Consider the following 27,910-nt stretch of genomic DNA (forward strand, 5'->3'; position numbering starts at 1 on the left):
TTTTTCTTTCTTTCTTTTTTTTTTGTGTTCATCAAATAGGTACATGACCCCATGGCTTTTGTTGCACTTGAACCACGAATACACACCATTTTTTTTTTTTATGGATTCGAGTAACAAATCCTTCCCTCGCAGGTCCATTTGACCCCATTGGAATGACTGGAATGTTAGGAATGCTTCAATACACAGAGAAAAACTTAAAAATGCTCAAAATTTACCAAAAAATTATTTTATAATGTCTACATGTTAGAGATGCGCGGATAGGCTATTCTTTCATCCGCAACCACATCACAAAACTCATCATCCGTCCGCCATCCATACACACAAACATTTTTGACCAATGCTGCTATTGTATGGGGCGCCGTTTGTAAAGCGGCTTACGTTGAAAACAACAGCAACATTGTCACATTTAGCTTCAAACAATGTTAAAAAAAACTGGTATAAATTTTTGATCAAATCTAGTAATTTAAAGGTAAACAAAATTTAAAAATTCCCCAAAAATTGCATAATAACAGACAAAATATTATCAAAATGAAATAAAATAAGCTTTCTGGACAAAAAAAAAAGAAAAGAAATTTAAGGGCTTCGGGTCATTTTGACCCGCGAGTGAAAGATGTGTTACAGGACGCGAGGGAAGGATGAGGGTGAAGAACTGAGTAATATTAATTTACATGTACTTACTAGTTAGGATTATGATTTGGTTGCATGTAATTATGCATAATTTACTGTTATTACTATATTTGTTGAACAGACACTGTAAAATAAAGTGCTACCGTTCCGTCTGTAAGTGTGAACACTGGTAATATGAACCCGGGTGAAGCGTGGTTACTCTCTGGTTAGGCCGTCATGAAGGAGTTGAGCCATGGCAGGAAGCGGGACACTTTCTGCAGGACGTATCCGCTCCTGCAGTCGGCTCCCGGGGGCCGGCTGATGATGCCGGTGAGGAAGAACACCTCCCGGTACAGTGTGACCACAGGACTGCCGGATCCAAACACACAATCCGCTTTAGACCGAGGCAGCGTACAGGCCATCTTATTGGTGACCTAGAGGCAAAGTACAACTAGTTAGTCATATATACACTAAAACAACTTTAAATGAGCTGGATTCTCGCCGTCACCCCCTTGTACTGTATATGTCAGTCCTCTGTTACACAGAGGATTTTGGTGTGAGATTATTCCTTCCTTCCGTTTTTGCACTCCGATTGAATGTTTTTTGCTACCTTTTTGTGGATTGTGTGGACTGGACTCCAGGATAAATATCTTTATGGGTCTCCTCTGTTGTGTATTGTCTCCTGAGGGGGGGAGTTTGAGTTAGACAATCATCTAAAGCGCTGCCTAACACTGTTGCTGACAACGTTTTGTTTTTCCCTCTGAATTAAAGAGCCAAAGACTTTTGTGGTGTCATTGCATTCATATTCCTTTGCTCTTGAGTCCAACCTCCTCTAGCATCAAGGACACACACACACACACACACACGCACACACACACACGCACACGCACACACACACACACACACACACACACACACACACACACACACACACACACACACACACGAGTTTGATCCCCAGCTGGATAACAAAATGTTACTTATGCAGTATATTAATTATAATTCATTGATTCTCCTTTGTTCATTGAATACATTTTAATCTTTAAAATTTTCCTTCCTAAAAAAGTGAAGTGGCACTCAAAAAAATTATATGCTGGCTTTAATTAACTTTATGTCAACAGGTTCCATAAAGTAATTTTTTTTGTCAACAGGTTGCAAATAACTGGGTTACGTTAAACAATTAACTTTTTTGTGTCAACAGGCTGCACATAACTAGTAGGGATGCACCGAATATTCGGCCACCGAAAATTTTCGGCCGAAAATGGCCCAAAAGTGCATTTTCGGTTTTCGGCCGAAAGACTTTTATCACCGAAACAATACGGCCGAAATGTTGTGATGACGCAAACAGAAACCGCGACCTGCACGTGCTTGTCTGAAGCAACATGTTTGCGGTGCGGACGTATTTCAGTGAATCTGAACCCGCGAGGAGACGGAAGCCTTGTTTATCCACCTATATCTGCTCTAAACAATGCGCGCCGCCATGACAACGACTCCGGATGCGAGCGGGTCAAGTAACTGTGGAGACGAAAGTATGCGCAAGTCTCCTCAGACAGCGCGCGCACCGCTCCAAACGGTCGAGGCGTTTTACTGGACCCGCTCTCCGTTGTACTATTCCTTGAAACTAAAGGGGACGACTCAAGTAACTGTCCTCTAACCATTAGGAATCGGTGAGAAGAAGAAAGATAAACACATGACAATGTTTATTTTTTAGTATACCACCACCAATACAAAAATAATCATGTAAAACCCAGTAAACCCTGAGATTATTACTTGTGACATTACAAAAAAATATATATGGGAACATGTATGTATAGAACTAAATGCTCTCTTAAATATTTTCTACATTCACTAAACATGTTTTGTTAAGTTTCATGTACATTTGTATTAATCATGGACTTTGTTCATTTAAAAAGGCTTTTTATGCTATTGTATGCTACATTTTTAAAATGTAAGAAACTAATTTAGACGTGCAAAGGGTGCTGGTGTGATGAGAAGAAGTTTGCACTCGGCTTTGTTTTTGAGAGAACATTTAATTTTAAAACCTTTCTGCAGGCCATTAGATTATTATTTAATGTACACATGAGTGGGGTCAAAAACATTTTAGTTTGAATTTTATTTTATACTGTGCATTGTGCTAAATAAATATTTGCATAATTTGTAATTTATTTATTTATATTAATTTATGCAATTGCAATGCCTTGATTTTAGTAACGTTTGTACACAGTCATAGCCATAAATTCAATGATACTGATAATTGGCATAATTTCTTTCGGTGTTTCGGTTTTCGGCCTTGGTTTCCTCTTTTTCGGTTTTCGGTTTCGGCCAAGAATTTTCATTTCGGTGCATCCCTAATAACTAGGTTACATTGAAGTGTTAAAGTTAATGAGATAATTAAGTGAATAATTGAGTGAAGATTGAGCATTATTGGAGACACCTGATGTTAACAAGCAGAATTACTGAAGGAGAAAACCGGAATTTAAAGACATCATTTTATGGTGATCAGTGTTTGCTTTAGTTGGGCTCTTGACCCTCACACCATTAACTTTAGATTTAGTTCGGCTGCTGTATGCGAGTTAACAGCCAGATGAACAAATAGAAAAGGTGATCTGATGGTGATGGTTGTGTTTTAACATAATCATTATTTCACAATCATTTGACCTGAATCACTGAACTCATATAGGCTAGAACCATATTTCTAAGTTAAGTTCACCTTATGGATTAAAGCAGCACTGTCATTGTTGTATAGAATACAATGTTTAGCCTTTTCAATGAAATCCAAATAATCAAATCAATAAAAAAAGAAACTTCTTATAAAAAATAGTTAATGTAGACATTAAGAACATCATACACATAATCAGACTGTGAATCTCAACAATGGTGACAATTATAAAGCATGTTGCAGTGCATTCTGGGTGCAACCAATCAAAAGTCATTCTTTGCTCCCATCATTCATTGCTGCATGAATAAATAATGAGCTTTTGTTAAGAGGTGATCTGTTTGTCACCATTGCTGAGATTCATACAGTAATTCTTGATGTCTGTCTCTGCATTCAAATGTTTTTTTAGATGTTTCTTTTTTAATTGATTTGATCATTTGGATTTCATTGAAAAGGCTAAAAATGGTATGCTCTACAATGACAGTGTAGATGTAAGGTCCATAAGGTAAACTTACCTTAGAAATTGGGTTCTATTCGAGTTCAGGTCAAATGATTGTGAAATAATGATTACGTTAAAACACAATCAACACCATCAGATCACCTTTATTATTTGGTCATCTGGCTGTTATAACACAGATACAGAAGCCAAACTAAATCTAAAGTTACTGATTTAAGGGTCAAGAGCCCAACTAAAGCAAACACTGATCACCATAATGGTGACCTAAAAAGGTTTTCTCCTTCAGAGAGTCTGCTTGTTCACATTAGGTGTCTTCAATAATGCTCAATCATCACTCAATTATTCACTTAATTATCTCATTAACTTTAACACTGCTTCAGTGTTCATTTAACACTCTGCTCAGAGTTTAATTGGGTTGCTTAAAATGACTTAATTCGTGTGTTGAAGTTACATGAACAAATAATGTTTGTTTAACGTTTAACACAGTTATGCTGTGCTGTATATACACTCAGAAGGTCTTCTGGGTCTGTGGGATTCGTTTAACGGATACGTTTAAACGTGAATTACTGTCTCTGGGAGGCTTTTGTCTTTCAAACACATTCAAATGCACAAATTCACATCATTTCGTTTTTACATGCAATGCAGGGGCTCCTCAATGTTTTATAGTAAAATTAATTTCACTGTGCAGGTAAACAAATAAATATCTACATTTTTAATTTTCTTTGGCAAGTATTTTATTTTGTTTGTTTTTATTTGCATTCATTTTTTATGATTTAATTAATAGCTTTTCATTAAACTCACGAACCCCAGTCAGGGATACCCTGACGTCATGTAATACTTAATGCACGTCATGTTGTTGATTACAAAGAATGGAATATTTTTTCTTTCTCATTGTATTATTTTTATCAATATTGTACAACATTATCCATAGTTAGGACAAAAGCAATCGAAAAGTAGTCAGATTACCTTAAACGTGTAATGTAATGGATTGCCTTGAATGTACTGAAAGTGAGAGGAAATGAGACACACATTCTCTCTACTTGCAAGTGTGTCAGTCACGAGAACCAGTTACTTATTAAATGATTAATTACTACCTATTAATTACATCTTCAACTGTGTAATTATGTTACTCTCTCTGGAAAGTATTCACTTTTTCTAATCACTTCTTAAATCCCAAATCATCCTCGACCAGTTGAACAAAACACAGACATGAAACCGCTCTTTTAATTGCTCTGACCAAAGGGAGAAAGTTGCATTAACATATGTTTTAACATTAGAAGGTCAATTTGAGTGTTAAATCCACAATAGTTGTATATATATTTTTTTTGTTAACAATACATACAAACACACATTATTTATTACCACATACACAAACGACATTAAATTATCAGCAAAAGTTTTTTCAAAAGTGAACTAATCCTTTACTCACCCCCATGTCATCCAAGATGTCCATGTCTTTCTTTCCTCAGTCGAAAAGAAATTAAGGTTTTTGATGAAAACATTCCAGGATTTTTCTCCATATAATGGACTTCAATGGGAACCAAACGGTTCAAGGTCCAAACGACAGTTAATAACAGTTTCAGATGCAGCTTCAAATGTCTTTAAACGACACCAGACGATGAATAAGGGTCTTATCATGCGAAACGATCGGTTATTTCAAAACTTATTCCAAAAATGTAACTTTTCTAAGGACAAATGCTAGCCTTGCTCTATTCTGTGAGGCGCGTTTGTAACGTCACATAATACGTAATTACGTTCAAAAGGTCACGGGCAGACATAGCCGGAAGTACAGAATCAAAATCGTCCGACATCGTTGTTCTGATTCTGTACTGACCCCCCGTGACCTTTTGAACGTAATTACGTGACGTTACAAACGCGCCTCACAGAATAGAGCAAGGCTAGCCTTTGTCCTTAGAAAAATTACATTTTTGGAATAAGTTTTGAAATAACCGATCGTTTCACATGATAAGACACTTATTCATCGTCTGGTGTCGTTTAAAGACATTTGAAGCTGCATCTGAAACTGTTATTTACTGTCTTTTGGACCTTGGACCGTCTGGTTCCCATTGAAGTCCATTATATGGAGAAAAATCCTGGAATGTTTTCATCAAAAACCATAATTTCTTTTCGACTGAGGAAAGAAAGACATGGACATCTTGGATGACATGGGGGTGAGTAAATTATCAGCTAAAGTTTTTTCAAAAGTGAACTAATCCTTTAAAAATACTGTCAATAACAAATCAGGGTCCAAAATCAATGAATGTCTAAACAAACAGGTCTAACACTTATAACACACCCAACTAACTGCTATGCATAACCCTAAGTTTACCTGCCTTTTAAAATTTAATTTCTGTGTTATTCTAATGAAAGACAATGGTAGAGAATCCCATGTTTTCATTCTCCTATAAACTACTGTACACTTGAGGAATGAATTTTTTGCTTTGGGAAGTGAAACTCTGCCTTGAGAAAAATGTGTATGCAGTTATTACGTAGTATTTATTATTTATTGATCAAATCTAGTAATTTAAAAGGTAAATAAAATAAATCTCCCCAAAAATTGCATAATAACATTAACAATACGTTGCAAACAAAATAAGCGTTCTGGACAAAAAAAAAAAAAAGAAGTATAATTTAAGGGCTCTAAATCGCATTTTAATTGATTGTACCGATCCAATGGGATTTTATACTGTAAAACCTTCCAGTCACCCGGTCTTCTTAACTAATTAAGATGCAGATACATGCTGTTAATATTTGTTCCAAATGGACATTGTAGAGAAAGTCTTGTTGTGTACTAGCTGGAGTTTACTCGAATCGTTTTTGGTGGCATTAGCCCGCATGATCTGGCAATAGTCCAGCTGTGAAAAGACAAGAGTACCTAACACCATTTTCATTACATCCGATGTAAAATGGTCTCTGCATCGCCTTACTACAGCCAACACCTTCCCCATTTAATCGACCGGGTTGTCAATATGTTTTGACCAAGACTATGTATTGTCAAGGGTGATACCCAACAACTAGGTTTCCTTCACTTGCTGAATAAGTGTTTAACTTATGTATAGTCTAAGCTCTGGTTCAAAACCTAAAGAATGCTTTGAACCAAAATACTATACTCTTTGTTACAGATGAATTAAGTATCAGTTTGGTTTCTAAAATCCACTTTCCTATAGTGTCAAACTCCTCTTTCAAGATGGCAGTCAATTCAGAAGATTAGAACGCTTATACTGTAATACCATCTGCATACATTGTTACTTTAGCACTTTTTTAAACGAGAGGCAAATCGTTAGTAAACTCATCCATTATAAACTCTGATTCAACTTCAAATCAGTACTCAAAACCCACCTGTTCAAACTAGCTTTTCCTTAAAATCCACTTTTTGTTTTGTTTTTGTTTTATTCTCCATGTGAAGCGTCTTTGAGTGTCCAGAAAAGTGCTATACAAGTGTGATGCATTATTATTATTACTATTAGTAAAGATTGAGTGGTCCTGAATAGCTTCCATAAAAAAATACTCTTTGCGATCTATTTACTAATTAACTTTCCATCCAAGCAACTGCTGAAGGTCTTAATCCATAACACTACAACTTGTCCAGAAGAAGCTTGTGATCAATAAGATCAAACGCTGCTGTGAAATCTAACGAGACCGCTCCACATATCAGTTAATTATCCAAATCCCTGAACCAGTCGTCCATCATCTGTGCTAGAGCTGTGCATGTGGAGTGTCCCTTTCTTAAAGGGATACTCCACCGTTTTTTCATATTAAACTATGTTATTCCCTTAACTAAGACATACCTCTTTCGTCTCGTCTCAGTGCGTGCACTTAAACGCTCTGACACGCGAGACACTTTGATAGCACTTAACTAGCCCAGTCAATCTATTAGGATCCAAACAGAGAAGCCACCAAACACCTCCACGGTTTCCCTATTTCAATACAGTTACACGAGTAGTGGACATGGTGACACAAAATAAAAAGTTGGGCTTTTCTAAGCGTGTAAAGTGGATAACTATAATGTTTAGCTGAATCCTACTGCAAGTGCTTGAAAAAAATCCTCTCCCTCTCTGGAGTGATGATATTACTGCACCGAGTCCATGGATGTGTGTGCCGAGTCGAAGTGCTCCCAAGCACTTGCTGTGGTATTCCGCCATACAATATAGTTATCCACTTCACACGCTTAGAAAAGCGCAACGTTTTATTTTGTGTCACCATTCTTGGTCTAACCTTGTATTTGATCAAATACAACCTTCTCTAAAATCTTACACACACTCACTGGGCGACTAATTTTTGTTTCTGGAAATGTTAGTCGTGTAAAGGTCCTTTCACACTGGACGCGATTTTGACGCACGAATAATTTGCGCGATGGTTTTATTTTTTGATCAGCTGTTTGTATAATGAGTGCTTCTACACTGAACACGAATGTGGTGCGGCGAATAAACGACTTTTATTTATTTCGCTTCGATGTCGATTTTTTTTACTTTTGAGGCGAAAGAAAAGGCCAATCAGCCAATCATATATAAAAACAAAGGTGACGTGACCGCAACAATGACACATCTTCTGATTGCTTGTGTGTCGAGTCGTCTGTGAATGAAAATCTGAAACAAGGACTGGTGGGACGTTGTCCTCATTCGTTCGTATCGAGCCCAACAAAGGCTTTCAGTCTGTTTACAAGGCTTTTTAGTCCAATTGAGCCTTCAATCCGTTTACTAAAAGTGTTTATTTGATTGCATGTAACGTAGCCCCTGATGAGTGTAAGCTCACCTTAAGCAGACAGCCATACGCTGCTCTGCCATACGCTTCTAGCTCCGGTAGCTCTCTGTTCTTTAAGATTGGGCGCACCTAAAACCTTCTTTCTGCTTTTAAGTAAAATGAAAAGCTTGTCTTCACTGGATGATAATGGTGGTGATGAAGAAGCTATGTCCACGTCCCGCAATAAGTCATTGTACCGCATTTAATTTTTGTCTGCATCCTTTTATTTAATCGTCCTTTAAATTACAATTCTACAATAAAAAGAATGTAATAAGAAAAAATGCGCAGCACAGACGTTACTGGAGCCATCACAAACAAACAAACTCTACGTGGAGAGGGTGTTTGCTTTGATGAAAGCTGCGTGGACGAGGAGGAACCGCGCAACTGTGGACCTCTTTTAAAAAGTGAACTTGTGAAAGTGAGCTACACCTGCCAGTAGTTACTGACATATGTCCATAATTAATGTAAGGCCGTATCGAAGCTGCCAGATCAGACAAACAATATAAGTTCAAGATGCACTGATCGAATCCGGTAAGAACGCATTCATCTTTAAAGGTCCCCTGACATGAAATTTTCATTTTCTGACGTTTTTTAACATTAATATGAGTTCCCCTAAACTGGTCCCCTCGTGACTAGAATTTTCAATCGGTATAAACCGAGCTTTGGCTATTTTTCTCTTCTCTGCATCCATCTGCATCTCAGACGCGCTGATCTAGAATCTCCCCCTATATAACGTCATATAGGGAAAAGGTTACTCCCCTTTCTCTGCTTTGCCCGCCCAGAGAATTTGGCCCGACCATGAGAAAACGAGCTAGGAACAGGAAGTACAAACACGGCGCGTTTTTTTTTCCTAGAGAAATAGCTTTGAGATTTGAGTTTTTCCTTGAGAAATATCATGGCTTGCAAACGAGCGAAGCATGGCAGTTGCTCAGTGTTCGGATGTACAAATGAACACAAAAGTATTTTTTAGTTCCTTCATCCAGAGAAACAATGGGTTAATTTTATTTTCTCTGGAAATGCGGCGACTCAACTCCCAAAGTTTTGCATGGTCCAAACAGGCAGGAAACAGGTAAGTTAATCTTTCTCTCAAAATCGTTCAATACTGTTACAAGCCAGTGACTAAAATATCAACTTCACATCGGTGAAAGCAGAGTGCAGAAACTGCGTTGCAATAAGATCTTCATTCTCGTGATCGACAGCTCAATGCTCATCAAAGCAAGATTTTATGTGATGAGAATCTAAATACTTCAAAAACTTCTCACGATTCAGTAATCTCGATATCTGTAATAGTAAAAACGTATAATAGCTGTAGTAAAAGTATTCGAGAGAGTTTCACATGTAATATGTAGCTATTTCATATGCAAGCATGTCAGCCAATCACAGCAGTGGGCGATTACATTGAATCCCACAGCAGACACGCCCCTTCAAACAGAGCGTTCAAAGCAGATGCTAAAATCAGGCTTGGAAAAAATGCCTTTTATTTCTAAATTATGACTATTTTTGATCTAAAAACATACTAAACATTATAAGGGCAACCCAGGAAACATTATAAAATAAAATAAAAAAAAATCCATGTCAGGGGACCTTTAATCTTTCCTAATGGACTTGCTTATTTGGAAATGTGCCTTTTAGCAATTGGGATTTTTACAATTTTTTATAAAGCCTATTAACAATTTAAAGCATCATATTAACATTACTGCAAAAAGACATCTAATATAAGATCTATATTTATTCACCTAATAGGCTATAATAATAAGTATATAATACGTTTTCTCCCTAGTGTCCCATAAAATCAGGTCTGCTTTGGCAAAAGCGTCGTAAATGACGCCTTGGGATGGAATTCGATTGAATAGCCAGGTGTTCACCCTCGGCGCGAATGTTTTGGAATGTTTAAGCTCTGAATGTCGCAAATTCGCGTCGCGGCTGATGTGAATGGTTTTGACGCAAACTATTCTCACGCAAACTATTCGCTTTTCCGTTATGCATCCGGTGTGAAAGGGCCTTTAGGCTTTGCATTTAATATATGACACATTGGAGCCGCAACATAATCTATGGCAATTTATCATATATATTATCTATCCCTGATTCATATAGACTTTATTAACTTATTAACCGTTTCTACTTCTAATTCACTGAACTCAAAATGACAATGTTTAAGCCTCAATCTTTTTTACATTAGAAATGGTCCAGTTGTTGTCTGTTCCATATGATAATCCTATCGATTTATATACCTTGCTAACAAAATAATTATTAAAATAATTAGTCATTTCTTTGGGTTTTGCAATAAAAATACCGCCACAGTCGATCAAAGTAGGTTGTGTAAATGTTTTCCCATTATACTATTTACTGTGTGCCAAAGCTCTTTCCCATAATTCATTTTCCTCTTTAACTGTAGCACATAATATTGCTTCTTTTTCTTTTGAAGCATCATGGGAAAACCTCCTTTATGACCTTTTATACACAATTCTTTGCTTGTTGCTCTATAATTGGTCTATCGTCTGTACGGTATTTAATGCATTACTTACATCAGAAATAACTGAACTTAAATTACCAAAAAAAGTAAGATTAATTTACTTTTTTAAGGGAAAATGAATTAAACTACTGTAATTAATGACTTGGTGTGTTTTGTCTGCGTTGGATGTAATGCAATTACTGTTTTATCAAATCAAACGTCATTAATAGCAGATCTCTGCCGTGATTTATCATATCATATCAGCATACCCAGATCATCCTTTTTATGTGGACTCCAAAACTGTTAAAATATTAATATTAATAACGCATAATAATAATGTATAATTTTAGTGAACTGGAAAGCCCTAACCTCCCTTCACATCACCACTGAATAATTTTTATGAGGCTTGGATAATATACAAATGTACTAATGTACGATTATAAGCAGGGTTTGAAATTAACTCACTCACCCACCAGCCAATTTGGCTACTACATTTTTAAGTGACTGGCCATTCAGAACGACTACTAACCAAAAAAAGAAAAGAAAAGAAAAGAACCAGAGCAACTACGTCACACACAACTACTTGTCACACACAACTGTGAGGATAATAAGTATTTAGTGAGGATAATATTATATATAGTATTAGTATTAATATTATATATATTAGTATTATAGGATAGTATTTGAAGACCCTGCTATTTTGCAAGTTCTCCCACTTAGAAACAATGGAGGGGTCTAAAATTGTCATTGTAGGTGCATGTCCACTGTGAGAGACATAATCAAAAAAAAAAAAAAAAAATCCAGAAATCACAATGTATGATTTTTTAACTATTTATTTGTATGATACAGCTGCAAATAAGTATTTGAACACCTGAGAAAATCAATGTTAATATTTGGTACTCGGGCTCGACTCTGGCTCTGGACGGTTGGTTTGCCAGCAACGGATACATCTAAACATGATCTAAACTATAGTGTGTGCCACAAACAGAGCTGCGAGAAGTGGAGAATGGTGGACTTCGCCTTGTTGACAACTAATCCAAGTGGCGTCTTGGCGTCTTTTCTTAGCCTTTGTTTGCAATTACAGAGGTCAAACGTTTCCTGTAGTTTTTCAGCAGGTTTCCACACACTGCAGGAGGGATATGGCCCACTCCTCCACACAGATCTTCTCTAGACCAGGTTTCTGGGCTGTCGCTGAGAAACACAGAGTTTGAGCTTCCTCCAAAGATTCTCTATTGGGTTTAGGTCTGGAGACTGGCTAGGCCACGCCAGAACCTTGATATGCTTCTTACAGAGCCACTCCTTGGTTATCCTGGCTGTGTGCTTCGGGTCATTGTCATGTTGGAAGACACAGCCTTGACCCAACTCCAATGCTCTAACTGAGGGAAGGAGGTTGTTCCCCAAAATCTCGCAATACATTGCCCCGGTCATCCTCTCTTTAAAGGGTCATGAAACCCCAAACCAGATTTTAACAGAGGTATGTGTGTTGAACACCACTGAAGACAATGTTAGCATCTGTTAGATTTAATGATAGGGTTAAAATGGTAAAATTTAAGTTTTTTTCCGTTTTCTTCCGGGTTTAAAATCTTTTTAAAATTTAACCATATTAAATGTATTGTATTATTAAAGATTGTATAGGGTTCATGTATATGTATATGATATGATTCTATAGGATTGTTAGGGTTCATGACCCTTTAACACAGTGCAGTCGCCCTGTCCCATGTGCAGAAAAACACCCCCAAAACATGATGCTGCGACCCCCATGCTTCACAGTAGGGATGGTGTTCTTGGGATGGTACTCATCATTCTTCTTCCTCCAAACACGGTTAGCAGAAGAATTATGACCAAAAAGTTCTATGACCACATGACTTTCTCCCATGACTCCTCTGGATCATCCAAATGGTCACTGGCAAACTTAAGACGGGCCTTGACATGTGCTGGTTTAAGCAGGGGAACCTTCCGTGCCATGCATGATTTCAAACCATGAAGTCTTAGTGTACTACCAACAGTAACCTTGGAAACGGGGGTCCCAGCTCTTCTCAGGTCATTGACCGGCTCCTCCCGTGTAGTTTGGGGCTGATTTCTCTCCTTTCTTAGGATCATTGAGACCCCACGAGGTGAGATCTTGCATGGAGCCCCAGTCCGAGGGAGATTGACAGTCATGTTTAGCTTCTTCCATTTTCTAATGATTGCTCCGACAGAGGACCTTTTTTCCCCAAGCTGCTTGGCAATTTCCCCTTAGCCCTTTCCAGCCTTGTGGAGGGGTACAATTGTGTCTCTAGTGTCTTTGGACAGCTCTTTGGGCTTGGCAAGCGTGCCGCACAAGCCCTCAACTCAAAAGTGAAGCCAAAACGTCTCGATCGCCCCCCTGTGACCGGTCCTAGTATAGCTCATAACCCCCGCCTCCCCATGTTATTCAATGGGACGCGAGACCAACTAAACAATTAAATTACACTTCACATATCCTTTTTCCAAAGATAGTTTCAGTCATTTACTGTAGTTTCTATCACGTTTATGTAATTTCAAGTGTTCGTTTTTAAAATAAGTTTGTTTTTAGTTAGTTATGTGATGATTCAAATAACGGTGCTCTGACATCATGATTGACAGCTGTGATTGACAGGTTCTCTGTGAGAGGTAGTCACTGAAGCACCAGCGGACTTTTTTAATAATGTTGATTATGTGGTTAGTAGTTGTATTTACCTTATTTTAATCAGCAGACATCATTGGAGAAGAACGAAGCAGACAGGGGACACTTTATAAAAGTGCGGGGCGTGTGTTTGCGTTTGATTCAGCGAGAATGAGGACGCGGCCTTGATTTCGTGGCTTTACTTCCTGCTCACGACTGGTCCCGAAACACGCAAGTACGCAGACTCAAGTCCAAGATGTCAGCGTCATATCGAGACACTTCAGTTCACTCTGATGGAAAAGAGCGAAGGGGTGTCGTCCATCTTTTTTACAGTCTATGGGGCTTGGCCATGTTAGTAGTTGGATTCTTACTGATTGTATGGGGTGGACAGGTGTCTTTATGCAGCTAACGACCTCAAACAGGTGCATCTAATTTAGGATAATATATGGAGTGGAGGTGGACATTTTAAAGGCAGACTAAAGGCCATTGCACACTGAGTACGAAATTTTCGTATGCGTATTTTCGTGTTCGTCAACCTAAAAATTCGCCACGCAAAGAAACCTTGCACACCGAGTCCGTTGCGTATTTATTAAATGTTTGCGGGAAAAAACGCAAAAATACCAAATGGATTCGTCAAGCAGTGAGGATGATTTTTGCCCTCTCTCTTACTGAAAAGAGAAGAAAGAGAAAATATTACGTCCATCCAATCCTGAAATTGCGCCGAGAGGAAGGAGAGTTCCACCTTATCAAGGAGTTGCGAATTTATCCTGAGCGATTCAAAATTTACCTCAGAATGTCAGTGGGACAGTTCGATGCTTTGCTAGCGATTCTGGAGCCACATATTAAAAACAAGACCACCAATTTCCGTGAACCAATCGATTCTGAACGGAGACTGGCTGTGTGTCTGGTATGGACCAGGTATGGACACACACACAAACACACACCCGCGCGCGGCCCGGTGGAAGCGCTGGCACCGGTCTGGGATGACAGAACAGCTAGGCTGTTATTATGTATATATTGTGCCCAAATAATACATTAGTTATCGAATAGGCTGCTCAATCACACTTTATTCGATCCTAAATTTCAATCTGATTGAAAGGGGAGGTTTATTAATTTCATAATCCAATATAGAGAAGAGAACATAAACACTTGATCGAATTGAAAACCGAAACTGAAAGCTGCACGGCGCATATGTGCAATGATGTGCGGACGAGCTCCCCCCGGCCCTGAATTGTCAAAAGACCTCTCAAAATGCTGGCTCGGATGCGAAAAACGCAGAAAATCGAACCCGATCCGATTAATTTTATGACGGACGAAAGTTTCGGAGGCGATGTGAAAGCGTGACTGACATAACGCGAGGTTGAATTTTTTTTTTAACGTGCGAAAATTTCGGATGCGAGTGTGCAATGGCCTTAACAGGTCTTCAAGGGTCAGAATTTTAGCTGATAGACGGGTGTTTAAATACTTATTTGCAGCTGAATCATACAAATAAATAGTTAAAAAAATCATATATTATGATTTCTGGATTTTTCTTTTAGATTATGTCTCTCACAGTGGAAATGCATGACAATTACGATGACAATTTTAGACCCCTCCATGATTTCTAAGTGGGAGAAATAGCAGGGTGTTCAAATACTTGTATATATATTAAAATTTGGATTTCATACATTAATTTCTTATGCAAACTAAATCCTGTCATCCAGCTTCTCCTCTCTTCCTCTTTCATCCTCATCACCATTATTGTGTTTTAGGTGGACAGATCAATACTGTACCAAAGAACATCAAAAACATGTAGGATGTCTTTTCTGTTAACCAAATGTTTTTTAATCTCCACCATTGCTACAATGCAAATGAATGAAGTGTGCCGTTACTTGTAGCGTTCGAGATATGAGCAGATTCTGTGCAAATACACTGTATTTAATATGACTCAGATCTACGCAGATTTCTCTTACACAAACTTCCCCAGCGAAGTGAGTACATATCAGCGAAGTAACACACCAAACGGGCTTTCCCGCTACTGATTATGTTTACTTGCATTAGGCGGGTGTTAATTTCAAACCCTGATTATAAGAAAACAATTTATGAAATGTGAAACCCTGCGACTCCATAAAATCCTGACGTATCCCCACACAAACCTGTCCAGAGTGGCGCTGGGAGCAGACCGGCAGCTTGTCGTAGGACAGGTGGTTCAGCCAGAGGTTCCCCTCGAAGCCGGCGTCTCCGGACACGTCCTTCCAGCCAGTGACGACCCCCATGTAGTCTCCGGCTGTGAGCACGCTGTCGGCAAAGTCCCGCTCCGGAAGGCACGCTGGGAGAACCAGCTTCTTGAAGACGATCCTCCCCCTCAGCTCCACCACGGCCAGGTCGTTGTCCGGCCGGCCCTCGGCGTACAGCGGGTGGATGTGCACCTGCTTCACGTGGAGCGTCTGCTCTCCCGCTTCAAACGAGCTCAGGCGCTTTCCTGCAAAGTTGAAGGGGCAGTCTGTAAGAACACGTCATCACGAAGGACATCGAAATAGGTATCTCCAATTCAAAACATCGGAGATCGTGGTTTTTCCCGCCTTCTCGGACTCAACGTTCAAACGTCAAATAAACGAATTTCCTCTAGTGGAAGCGTTCGGCACTGCATCTCACTGAAACCTCAAATTTGGAACTTGTTTTGATTTATGGCTTTGATTTTCTTGCAGTTTTAGAGTAAAACATGCGATCTTTCTGTCTGGGTCATCTCAGTGAGGGTTTACGCATGCGCTGTATGGAGAATTTAGCGTTTCAGGCGTTTTCCAAAAGCTTTTCATCCACACCAAACGTCAGTAAACGCCAGTGTGGACGGAGAGCGTTTATAAACGGAAACGCCGTTTTAAATGTAATAGATATACCCTTCGTGTGTGTGAATGTGAACTCACCCACGGCCACCTGGAACTCGCTGTACTTTGTCGCACACTGGGCTGAGGTGAGGACCAGATTCTCCCTGAACACGACCCCGCTGCAGAAACCACTCGACCCCTGACGCAGCATCGCCTTCACACACACACACACACAACATCTCATGAGTGACAGCCGCATGTAAACGTGCAGTGAAGTATTGTTTTGTGTGTGTGCAGAAAATGGGTAATACTAAAGTTGCCAAGTGAGTACGTAAAACTAAGTCTTTTACATTGAAGGTAAAGCGGAGGTTTAAAATACACCAGAACTGCACACATTTTTACATTTAATAAACATTTGTTTTAATTAGTTATTCATGCCAGGGTTGGAAGTGTCCTTAAAATAGGTACAGGTCAGTTTTATTCTATGATAAGTATTTTTTCTTTCTAGGGGATGGGACGCAAATTAGTTTATGATATACTCTCAATGTGAAAAACATATTTTCCAGTTTTCAACTGGAATCATGTTTTTGGTACTGTCATAAGCCTATAAATAAACAACTGAAAGAAGGCTGTGATATTAATGTTGTCCACTAGAGAGAGCCAGAGGATAATATATATATATTTTTTAACTTCATTGGAATGGTACGAAAAAATCGTGGACATGATTCGAACAGGTTAAATGGTCCTGAATAAAACTCGCAGTCAGAAATGATTCATTTTGAGATTAATTTTGGTACTGCAGCCAAACAAAATCTTATTGAAAGCTATTTTTTTTAGATATCAAGCTCAAATTTGGAACACGATTTATTTAGATTTATGGCTTTGATTTTCTCAGTTTAAGACTAAACGTGATTTTGAAAATATAGATTTCATATAAAAATTTAAATAGTATTTTTGTGCATTTTTCATAACAATAAACAAAAAATTCTGTAACTTTTTTTAAGTTCACTTTTTTCACTTCAGCAATAATCTGCCAAGTGTCATCTTTAAAAAAAGAGATCAAACTTTACCACAGATTTACCACAGTTTTATGTTGGAAATTAAAATATTGTAGTGTTATAAATATAATGCATTGTTTAACAATATAATGTTAAAATCCCCAAAAAATACAAAATATTGAATAAAAAAACATTATCAAACTAAAATATAGTCATTTATTTAATTGAAATTTGTAAAAAATCCAACACGTGAAGAGCACCTAATCCTAATTAACCTTTTTACAACAGAAATGACCCATCACTGAACTTAAGCTGGACTGTGACACTATTTTCTTCTGGAAACAAACTTTGTTGCATTATTTTCCTGTTATCTCTGTAAAGCTGTTTTTTTTAAATATCTGTTTCCATCCCTTTGAACAAGTTGTGTGAATAGAAATCTGTAAACAATCATTAAATGTTTAATTAACTTAATAAAACCCAATAAAACATATTTTTCTCAAATTGTCGGACACAAGTAAATATGATGCTGTCCATTTGAAATGAAGACACAATTGTGTGTGGAGGAGTGTGTTGTGTAGAGGAGTGTGTTCACCTGCCAGGGACACTCCTCCGGGCCGCATGCGAGTCCTTCATACTCTGACTTTATGTTGGCGACCTGACGTCTGTCCCACTGGCTCGAGCTGCTCAACTTCCCACACGGGAACGACACTGAAGAGAGAAGTGAACGTTTACTTACAGGCGAGGGTGTATTGCTTGTCATTTCTGGTACATGGCTTTGTGGAGTCTCTTCACACATGTGAGACCGGATAATCATGTGTAAGCGTGAGCAGGAACTGAACACACCCTGATCACTAATACACACACCCTATTCTGTGTTCATGCCACGGTACAGGTGTTTGGGAATGCTTTTTTTCGTTTTGTTTTTGTGTGCGTGTGTGTATGGGGGGGGGGGGGGATTAAAATACTTCAATTCATTTTTTATATCATAACATATTAGGCCTATATTTTATTATATTTTAAGGCTAAATAAAGAATCTCACATGGGTATGGTTTAGGGCTCATTGCCATTAAAACATTTGAAACCCATTGGAAATTCATAAGCAATAAACAATCATTTAAATTTGATGGTTTAATGCTTCCTGTACACATAATTGACTGTACAAAAACACTTTATGGTTTTCCCAAACCATCTCAGTGTCAGCTTACTTTTCTTTCTTACTATATTCTTTTATTGTAAAGAATTGAACTGTCCTGCAGAAGCTTTTGGAAATTATATGTCATAGTATTTCTTGGTAAAGACTGTACAGTTAACAGCACTGGAAAAACATATCAGATAACCTAAAATGTGCTTCATTTAGTGACTTCTTAATTAACTGCTTTTTTTTTTTTTTCGAAAATATGATTTAATACCAATAAGTTACATCAAGGGTCAAATAAAATATAAATGGCACATTCATGTTGAAACGATATTGTTTCTGCTGTGTTGCTCAGGTTTTTTTTTTTTGCTCAGGTGGCGAAAAATGCCCATAAAAAAGAAAAAAGTTTTAGAAAAAAGAAAACAAAATAGAGGGAACATTGGTTGTGTGTGAGGTATGAGCTATGATGGTGGCGTAGAGACTCACCCGCCGGCTCGCACTTCTCCTTCTCCTTGAGTCTCCAGCCGTAAGCACACGAGCACTCGTACGACTGATAGCCCGGCTTACAGAACTGACTGCAGCCTTTGCTCTTGTCTATCACACACACCGTCTTATCTGTGGATGTGACAACACTCAATGAGTTACATGACGATCGGGTCATAACAGTAGCAGCATGTAATAAAGACAATTCAGAAATATTACAGGCATACAGTTTAAAGGTAGAACTGTTGCGTGCAGCATTTTGTTAAAGAGGTCATGAAATGCATTTCCAGATCTCTGTGTTTTTCTGGATGTTATGTTGTTAGAACTGTTCGACACGCTGAAGCTTGGGTCGCCAGTGCACTTTTTATTTTACTCGCCAGAATTTAAACATGGAATGTAAAAATAAAATTCAATATAAACATAATATAAAAGATACATTTCAAACTTAAATAAAGACAAGTAAACCGCCTGCAATAAAATAAGCACAAATAATCAAACTACGAGCAATAGCACAAGATTAGGGACTGAAATTGAATAAAGTAATCAAATATAAAATAACTATAGGGCTGCCTAAGAGGTTTGGTCCACTAAGGTTTTATTATCACTTGAAACATGTAAGTAGCAGCAACTTTACAAGTCCTCTCGCTCTAATGCTAACTTAGATAAATATGCGCTGCTATTAGCGCGCTACATTGTTTAAAATTAATACATTTTTATAGCCTGGCTTACGTCAGGCCGTTTCTCTATATGCGTTCTTGTCTGTACTTGTGTTCTTGTGAAACGTCATCAGTCGCTGCCCAAGTACTGTTCCAGTTCAAAGTTCACATCTAGCCAAGTCCAGTTCAAATCCCCGGTTGTGTTCTTGATCCGCCCCGTTTACCGAGAATGCATCGAGAGGTGATTTGTGCGGACTTGAGACAGCCAGGTATCCCAGAATGCATCTCGCACCAACCAGCAAGCGTCAATAGCAGATGAGAAAACTCGCGAAATATTAAAATACTACTGTTATTGTGTCATGAAAAGCAATTTTAGTGTTTCAGGCGAGAATGTTGGTTGTTCTCAAATCTCAAATCTGTGGTTTATTTATAAAGATAGCGCCTATTTGAAAAATATATGTGACGTTTTTGGAGTTGTGACATCCAGGCTTCTGACTTTGCCGCCGGCTCTGATGTCTCTAGTCTAGTGGATAAACTTGACGTATAATTTGTTGTGTTGTGTATAAGTCTATCTTTGGTCTCATTAAACTATATCCATGGCAAAAAATCGTTTTTGGTTGAGGGCAAAGTGAAGTTTCATAACTTTATATATATTTAGGCTATTGAATTTTAACTTTGTAGCCTATTAGAGAGCTTACTTATGTTTTAATTGTTTGCCTTATTTCTCATTAAAGCTTCTACACCTTTTAGGCTACATCTTATTGATCTGACATTTAATAAAAAGAGACAGGGTTGGGTATTTTTATATACTTAAATTTTTATATATATATATATAAAACACATTTATTTTAAAATTCTCTGCAATATATGTACAACAAAATAAAATGATACAACCCTGCCTCTGTTTGTTAAATGTCAATAAAAATCAATAATGTTTCATATTTTTAAAATAAAAACAAAAAGATCATGTTCATTTTGTTATAATTATATGCAGTGAAGATAATCAATGTAGGCTACGCGTTGCCTGAACCACATGACCAGGCTTAATATGTTTAAGATTTTTTTAAATGAAAAGAGGCAGAGTGGTGTTTTATAACATAATTCGTTTTATTGGTGACAAAAAGAGGCAGAGTTGTAGCATATTTCGTTTTATCGTTGCCTAAAATATATATAAAGACTGAGATAACCGGAGTAGCCAGAGAGTGCAGAGTGACGCAATCAAGTACGCTCTGTTCTAGAGCCAGACCGATATATATCGGCAGACCGATATTATCGGCCGATATTAGGCATTTTCCAAACTATCGGTATCGGCAGTTATAATGGCCGATAAATTAATATTTCAAAAATAAAATAAAAACGGACGAAACACGCTTAAATCATGTCATGAGTGTTGGAGTTGTATAGTTTGTCCACCAGAGGGCACTCTACACCGTCCCTGTTGGCAACACACGTTGAGTTGGGCACAATACATACATTGCTTGAATAACAATTAAAAGAACATCCCCATCAGTTCTCTTAACTCAAATAAGCATGACAAAATTTGTGACTATCATGTCCAGTTTAAAAAAATAAAATATATAAAATATCGGCCGATATTTCGGAATATCGGATTTTAAAACCCAAAAATATTTGTATCGACCTTCAAAATCCTTTATCGGTCGGGCTCTACTCTGTTCCATTTGCAGAAGAACCGGACTTGCATCCTCTCGTTCTCTGGAGTTCGTTCTCCAGAGTCGAACTTGGCAAGTCCGAACTACCAAGGACGCAAGTCCGAAGTTTGCGTACTTGCTATTGAGAAACGGCCGTGGGAACCACATGTTCATCTTCTCGTATTTGAGGCGTGGTTTACGAATACCCAGAACCGTATTATTGGGTGCTACGAATGTCTATCAAATGCGCCTGTACGTAGCTCATAGCCATTCGGGTCAATGATACCAGATGACGTATGTAGAGGGAAAGAAATTAGACAAGGAAGGAGACGATGGGTCAGAGATATATTTGCGTTCTAAACAACTTCGCGTCTGCTTCCATGTTTGATCCTTAGGTTTAAACAAACTGCTTCGGTGTGTCGCATAGACGTGGTCATCGTCTTGCTGCTCCTCCCCGTTCTGTGATTGGTTCCCTAGCAACGTGAATAAAATCGCACTGCGCAAAGGCATTATGGCGAAACCCAGGCTAACATTTTTATCTAACTGGGATTTTATACTGTATATGTACATTAGACACAGTTCCCTGTGATAACAGATCACTCTAATGTAGAAACATGCATTTTCTGTAAAGCTGCTTTGAGATGATGTGTATTGAGAAAAGCACTATACAAAAAAACGTCAATTGAATTGTTTTGTGAGGAGAGCTCTCACTGACATACGGCACGATCTCTTGCATTTAAATTAAAATACTCTGTCATACAGATAAGAGTACTGCAAACTGTAAAGGGTGTCCTTTTATTTCTGTAAACTCACTATAACAAAACATTGTGCTTTTGTAAAATAATGAAAAATGGGTGCGCAAGACCGGGAAGACCCCATTTCGCTGGGCTGTGTGCACGGCCACAGTTTGATTTTCCACTTCATGACCCCTTTAATGTGTACTTTTAAAAAGAGCTCAACATGCTCAAAAGCATCTCTTGAAATGCAATGCAGTGAACAAATATTTAGGTTAATGCAGAGATGCATTGTTTTTATTTTTTGTGTATAAGATTTTTGTGGAAAGCGGTCATAAACAGTCATAAAAAGTTACGTACCGGTCTCACAGTGGATTCCTGCAAAGCCTGATTTGCAGATGCAGTCATAACCTCCCACACTATCTGAACACATGGCTCCGTTTTTGCACGGATGGTCCGCACACTGGTCACCATCTAGAGTGCAAGACATCATGAGGGATAACACAGAAAACACTATATATCCTGTAATGTATACAAACCTTAAACATTCTTAAATGGTTCTTTGTAAGATTGATTATGACTGGTCAATCGCAGCATTTTCATGTTCAATACTGCCAACATCCTTCGGTAACCTTTATTTTACAGTGTCCTCGTACTATAGTAATAAACAATAATCCTATGTGCCAATAAGTGGAACAACTAATCCCACCATTTGTCTATATTCGCTTCATTGGGCATGTCTTCAGTCCAGCTCTAATCAAACACAGCTTAACCAGCTCTTCAGGATCGCTGGGAAAAGCACAGGTGAGCTAAAGGAGCTTGGAAATACACTTTCCAGGACAGGGTTGAAGTCCTGCCATAATGGCTATCGATGTTTTTGCATTTTGGAAAGACAACTGACACCAGACTTCCGCACATGACCATCATTCATCTTTACACAAGTTTGTTTCTGCAGCTTTCACAACTTACCGATGTAGACCGACCAGAAGATATCCTGTAAAGAAACAAACACAATCCATTTAGGTCGATTACAAGTGGAACTGTAAATATTAGTGATAATACTAAACGTAGAACAGGGGTGTGCGATTTTCACATAAAAACTACATCCCAATAATATTTCCTGGGATTTTGCCTATAACGATAATTGGTCCCTTGGTTTGGGCCTGTCATGAACGGCTGATTCCTGAAGCTTTTCGTATTCCTCTTATTCAGTGCGCTGCTCGGAAATGTACAGATTTATTGGGTCACTGAATCACTGATCTGTTTAAGACACGGACTTGTTCAGTAATAAAGCACCGCTTGGACAGGCAAAACAGCTTTGCTGTGGTTAACAACCGTTTTTGTTTGACAAAAAAAAATTAAAAGCAGAAAATATTGACAATCTTGGGCCTCAACTCATAGCCCTCGTTTTGGGCGTAACTCAAAACGACCAGTTATTGTTTATTGTATATCACAATCGTGCTAATACGTGTATAATACATTATACAGTCAAACTAAAAATTATTCAGACACCAGAAATCATTTTTGATCTTGTTTTACAAATCCCCAGTGTTAAATCAACACTGCTCAGAGCAAATACGGTCCCACTCTACAGAGTGTTAAAATAACACTGAAGCAGTGTTAAAGTTAATTAGATAACTAAGTGATTAATTAAGTGTTGATTGAGCATTAGTGATGAACAGCTGCTGTTAACAAGCAGAATCACTGAAGGAAAGAAAAACACAAGAACTACAACTGATAAGTTGATAAGTCACAGCCTTAGATTAAATCAATTGAAGAGAAAAGAAGACATTAAATCTGTAAAGATCTCAGCAGAGGATGAATAAACAACTCCACAAACAGAATTATCAGCTTCATTTATCTCTAACCAGACTGATTTTATTTCTGTTATATGTCTTTGGACAAAGGTTTAGATGTCGATGGTTTGAAATGTTTGGTCACCATTATGGTGATCAGTATTTCCTTTAGTTGGGCAGTTTGACTCTTGTCATTTAAAGTGCAATTTTGGTCTTTGTTACAATGTTTACCGAAGCACATAATGTGTTACAAAGGAAGCCAAAAATAAGAGACGTTAAGGTGTTATAGTTTTCATTATTATAAAGCTGAATGATTCACTAATCTTATCCCTGACAAAAGTTGTTATTTGTTATTAATAACTATCACTTTTTTTGACACAAAACAGACATCCTGAATTAAAATATTTTATATACATTGCAGAATATTTTGGAAAATCATTAGTATATATTTTATTTAAACAAAAGAAATCAAAAATCCCTGTATGAATCTAAACAATGGTGACATGCTTCATGCTGCAATACATGCTGGGAGCCATGAGTTTTATACTCTATAGTACCTCCCAGAATGCTTTGCGGCATAAAGCATGTCACCATTGTTGAGTTTCATATGGGGATTCTTAATGTCTGTGTGTTTGTCCAAAGATGACTTTACCAATAATTAAAAAATAAAAATTCAGCTTGAAGACTGATCTGTAGAAAGAAATTTATGTTATTGAAAATAATCTTTTAAGACCAAATAACCATTATCAATAAATGATAAAATTGGTGAATTTTTGTACTTTATGATGTTGAAAACTATAGGCCTATCCCCTGACTATCTTTGTTTCTGGCTTTCTTTGCAACCTTTGTGTGTTTTGGTAAACACTGTTACAAGGACCATGCGACACGCTCGTTTTTTCCATGCGCGTCCGCACCGCGTCGAGATAAAAACATCTCAACTTTTCAGAATACCGCAAGCGCACCATACGCACACAATAGGTCATGTGACAAGAACCAACTGAAGCGCAACCGCCTTGGCGCTTTGCAAAATGGAGAATGCTGCGCGCCCAGCGTTTTCTACACGTTTTTAGGCGCTATATGTGAATCCGACCTAAAACATCAACATCTAAACCTCTGTTAATTCTCAATAAGACCTTCTGTAGACATCTGACAGAAATAAAGTCAGTCTGGTTAGTGAAAAGTGAAGCTGGTAATGCTGTTTGTGGAGTTGTTTAATCCTACTCTGTTGAGATCTTCAGAGATGTAATGTCTTATTTGTATCTTCAGTTGATTTAATCTAAAATGAACCCAGGGCTCATTCCCTATTTTGGCGGTGTACGTCTGTGGAGGGAAAAGTCTGCTTTGCACGGGTGCAAAATACGAGTGATACACGCATCGGTGTAAAAGTCATTTGGGCTGGGTGCAAGATAGTGCCCTAATTGTGTAGTTCAATTTAATGTGTGAGAGTCTAACAGAAGGACAGACAAAACCAGTCAACTATCAACTGATTTCATAACTCTGAGTTCTGCTCTTATTACCATTTTCTAAACTATAGCAAATGAACTGTGATAATGTGAGAAATGTTTGACAATTTAATATTGGACGGGTGGGGAAGGCTAGATCTCTCCGTGAATCTCTGCTCTCTCTCAAGGTGGGTTTTTGTGTGTTTCTTCAAAAGCGAGTGACGTCAGCTCACACATTGTTAAACAATAGCTATCAGTGTAATGGTAGATGATGTCGCACAGCCCTACTGTGGACGAGTGATGGATCGAGAGACTCACCGTGCGATAGTTGTCCTGGAAGACTTCTCTGGCCTCCTCGTAATCGCAGACCTCCTCTAGACACTCCCTCTCGAGGCTGGCGGGGAGTTTGGTCTCTTCGTCACCGGCGTTGCTTCTCTTCTGCCGGGAAATCACATTCAGCGCATCCCACTTCTCCAAGAACAGAGGGGCTGGAATACATACAGGACAGCAGAGAAAACTACATTCTGCAATCTGCAAACACATAATGATTTCTTACAGTGTGAATGGTGGATGCTGAGAAATAGATAGATAAATTTATATTTATAGTGGTCAACTGATATATAGATGTCATCAGGGCCAATATATGTGGCCGATGTGTCTGATGCAGGACATATCTGGAAGAAATGACTTTGAAATTTTCTTTACTAACTGTTTACTGTCTTCAATTATCCACTTTCATCACATAAATGTAGACTTGAAGTCGTTCAGCCCCTGGTGTTTAGTAGCATATTAGAAAACGGTATGTATTAATAACAGCATATTCAGTATATTTGACAATCTAAGAGCTACAGAAATAAAACTGAATTGACTTGTATGCATATTCATTGATTTCTAAGTGATCAAATTAGGTATATTTACACACTTCTACCCCTTACAGAGAATGGCTTAATGTGTAGAGAACAGTTAGATTACATTTTAGAAAAGCAATAACATAACGGACTATTTTAAAATTGTTCATCTAAAAATTTATTTTGTTTAAAAACCTTTGGTAAGTCTTAATTTCAAATACCTTGCCTCAGTTATTGTATATTGTTCTGCATTGCATTGCATAAATAATATTTACATTGCAATCGTCTTCAAGGGCTGGTGTAGATGTAGTGTTTGGAGTGTGATAAAACAAAACAAGAAAAAGGATCTTAATGTTGTTATGCTCTTGAGCAATTTTCAAAAGCATGTATAGTGTCTATATAAACCACTATATATTTTATAATGACATTTTAATTATACATGTAGCCTATATTCATTTGTTTTAATACAATTACTGTTGGCTAATATGTACCAGGGCATTAAGTTACTTTTGAAAGGACATTAATCAGTATCAGTATCAGTGTATTTCATAAGACGTTAACTTTGTCAGCTATATATATATATATATATAAAAAAAAAAGTTTTACCACTGCTTTTTAGTGAGAGTCGATATCTATGGGACATTGGCGATGACAGTGGCCATACCACACCCACTCCCTCCCTTCTTCTCACCTTTTACTCTTCTTCTTTCTTTTACTGTCTATGCTTCTCACAGCTATCGACGCACATTTAAGTTGCATTTTTCATAAAGATTGTGAGCTAGACTTGAGCTGAAAGAGGGGGGTTTCATGACCCTTTAATGAAAACCAAATGACGCAGTAGTGATTTAATATTCCCCTCAAATCTCCGTCCCAAACACTGCCATATTAGCAGACAGTCTTACTTTTGGCTGGAGTTGTAGTACTAAATATAAAAGGCACTCCTTTTGTTCAAGTGTATCAATACAATATATCAAACAATAACAAAAAACAATGTGCAGAAGCGGGATAAACACGGCGTTGGCAACCCGAGCAGCGAGATGATCACGTGTTAATGTTACTTTTCTCATCGCTCTTCATGATGAGCCAATCGCCTTTTACGACGAGGCGTTTGATTTAAGCAGATCCTATTTATTTTAGGATCCAGTTTTTGTTAAACGATTTATACGTTGAGTGACCAAAATGTCTCAGAAAAAGACAAAAGGAACGGTGCCCATGGAGACACGAATACCACTGTTTTAAGTGTTTAGCTAACAGACTCCCGAAGCTTTAAATGTAGTAAAATATTCTTTTACCTGTTCTTTTATGCAACCCTGCCGTCACGAATCCAAATAAAACTGCGAATGAAAGAAATCTTCCGAGATGAGCCATGATGCTGGTGGACGCCTGTGGGAAAGATGGATAAACCATGTGATGAACGAATGAACAGCGCTAAATTCAGCAGTGGCCGTTTGTTTGTTTACTAGCTAGGGTTTACTATCGGACGGACAGATCCGTTATTCCACACACTGTAACGCTACTAAACGCTCAGTTTACAGTCGGGAAGAACATTACTTTCATAAACAGTGATAGCTTTAACCTCAAAAGGCGATGTCGGTTCTCTTTCATTTAGCTTTTATTTATAATTAATATTGCATAATTCCTCACCCGCTCAGCTGGTGACGCAGATATATGACCTCTGACCTTTGCTGCTAGCAATCTGTTGTCCTGTCCACTGAGTTTATACCATAGTAGACAGTAAAACAAGGTTTACAATCTGGATCAGACCGACATCAGCACCAGCACATCTACTGTTGTTTGTCACAGACCATTCCTGCGGTTGTGTGTATAACC

The 27,910-nt window shown here is 38.0% G+C and overlaps 1 protein-coding gene across 2 annotated transcripts; it reads right to left on the reverse strand.

Annotated features, from left to right (window-relative positions):
• proza (protein Z, vitamin K-dependent plasma glycoprotein a) lies at positions 1-27,877 on the reverse strand. Of its 2 annotated transcripts, XM_039685425.2 has the most exons (10): positions 27,725-27,877; positions 27,373-27,463; positions 25,551-25,720; positions 22,964-22,988; positions 22,355-22,468; positions 18,959-19,087; positions 17,929-18,044; positions 16,438-16,552; positions 15,670-15,995; positions 1-1,040 (listed from the first exon to the last, which is right to left on the reverse strand). In XM_039685425.2, the coding sequence occupies exons 2-10, from the start codon at positions 27,446-27,448 to the stop codon at positions 834-836; spliced, it is 1,278 nt and encodes a 425-aa protein (XP_039541359.1). In that variant the 5' UTR covers positions 27,449-27,463; positions 27,725-27,877; the 3' UTR covers positions 1-833. The 2 variants fall into 2 exon arrangements, with proteins under 2 accessions (XP_039541359.1, XP_039541358.1); XM_039685424.2 differs by lacking the exon at positions 27,725-27,877 and having other exon boundaries at positions 27,373-27,608.
• Positions 27,878-27,910: the final 33 nt, after the last annotated feature.

Source organism: Pimephales promelas, chromosome 3 (assembly GCF_988280905.1).
Source record: "Pimephales promelas chromosome 3, fPimPro1.hap1.1, whole genome shotgun sequence".
NCBI lineage: Eukaryota > Metazoa > Chordata > Actinopteri > Cypriniformes > Leuciscidae > Pimephales > Pimephales promelas.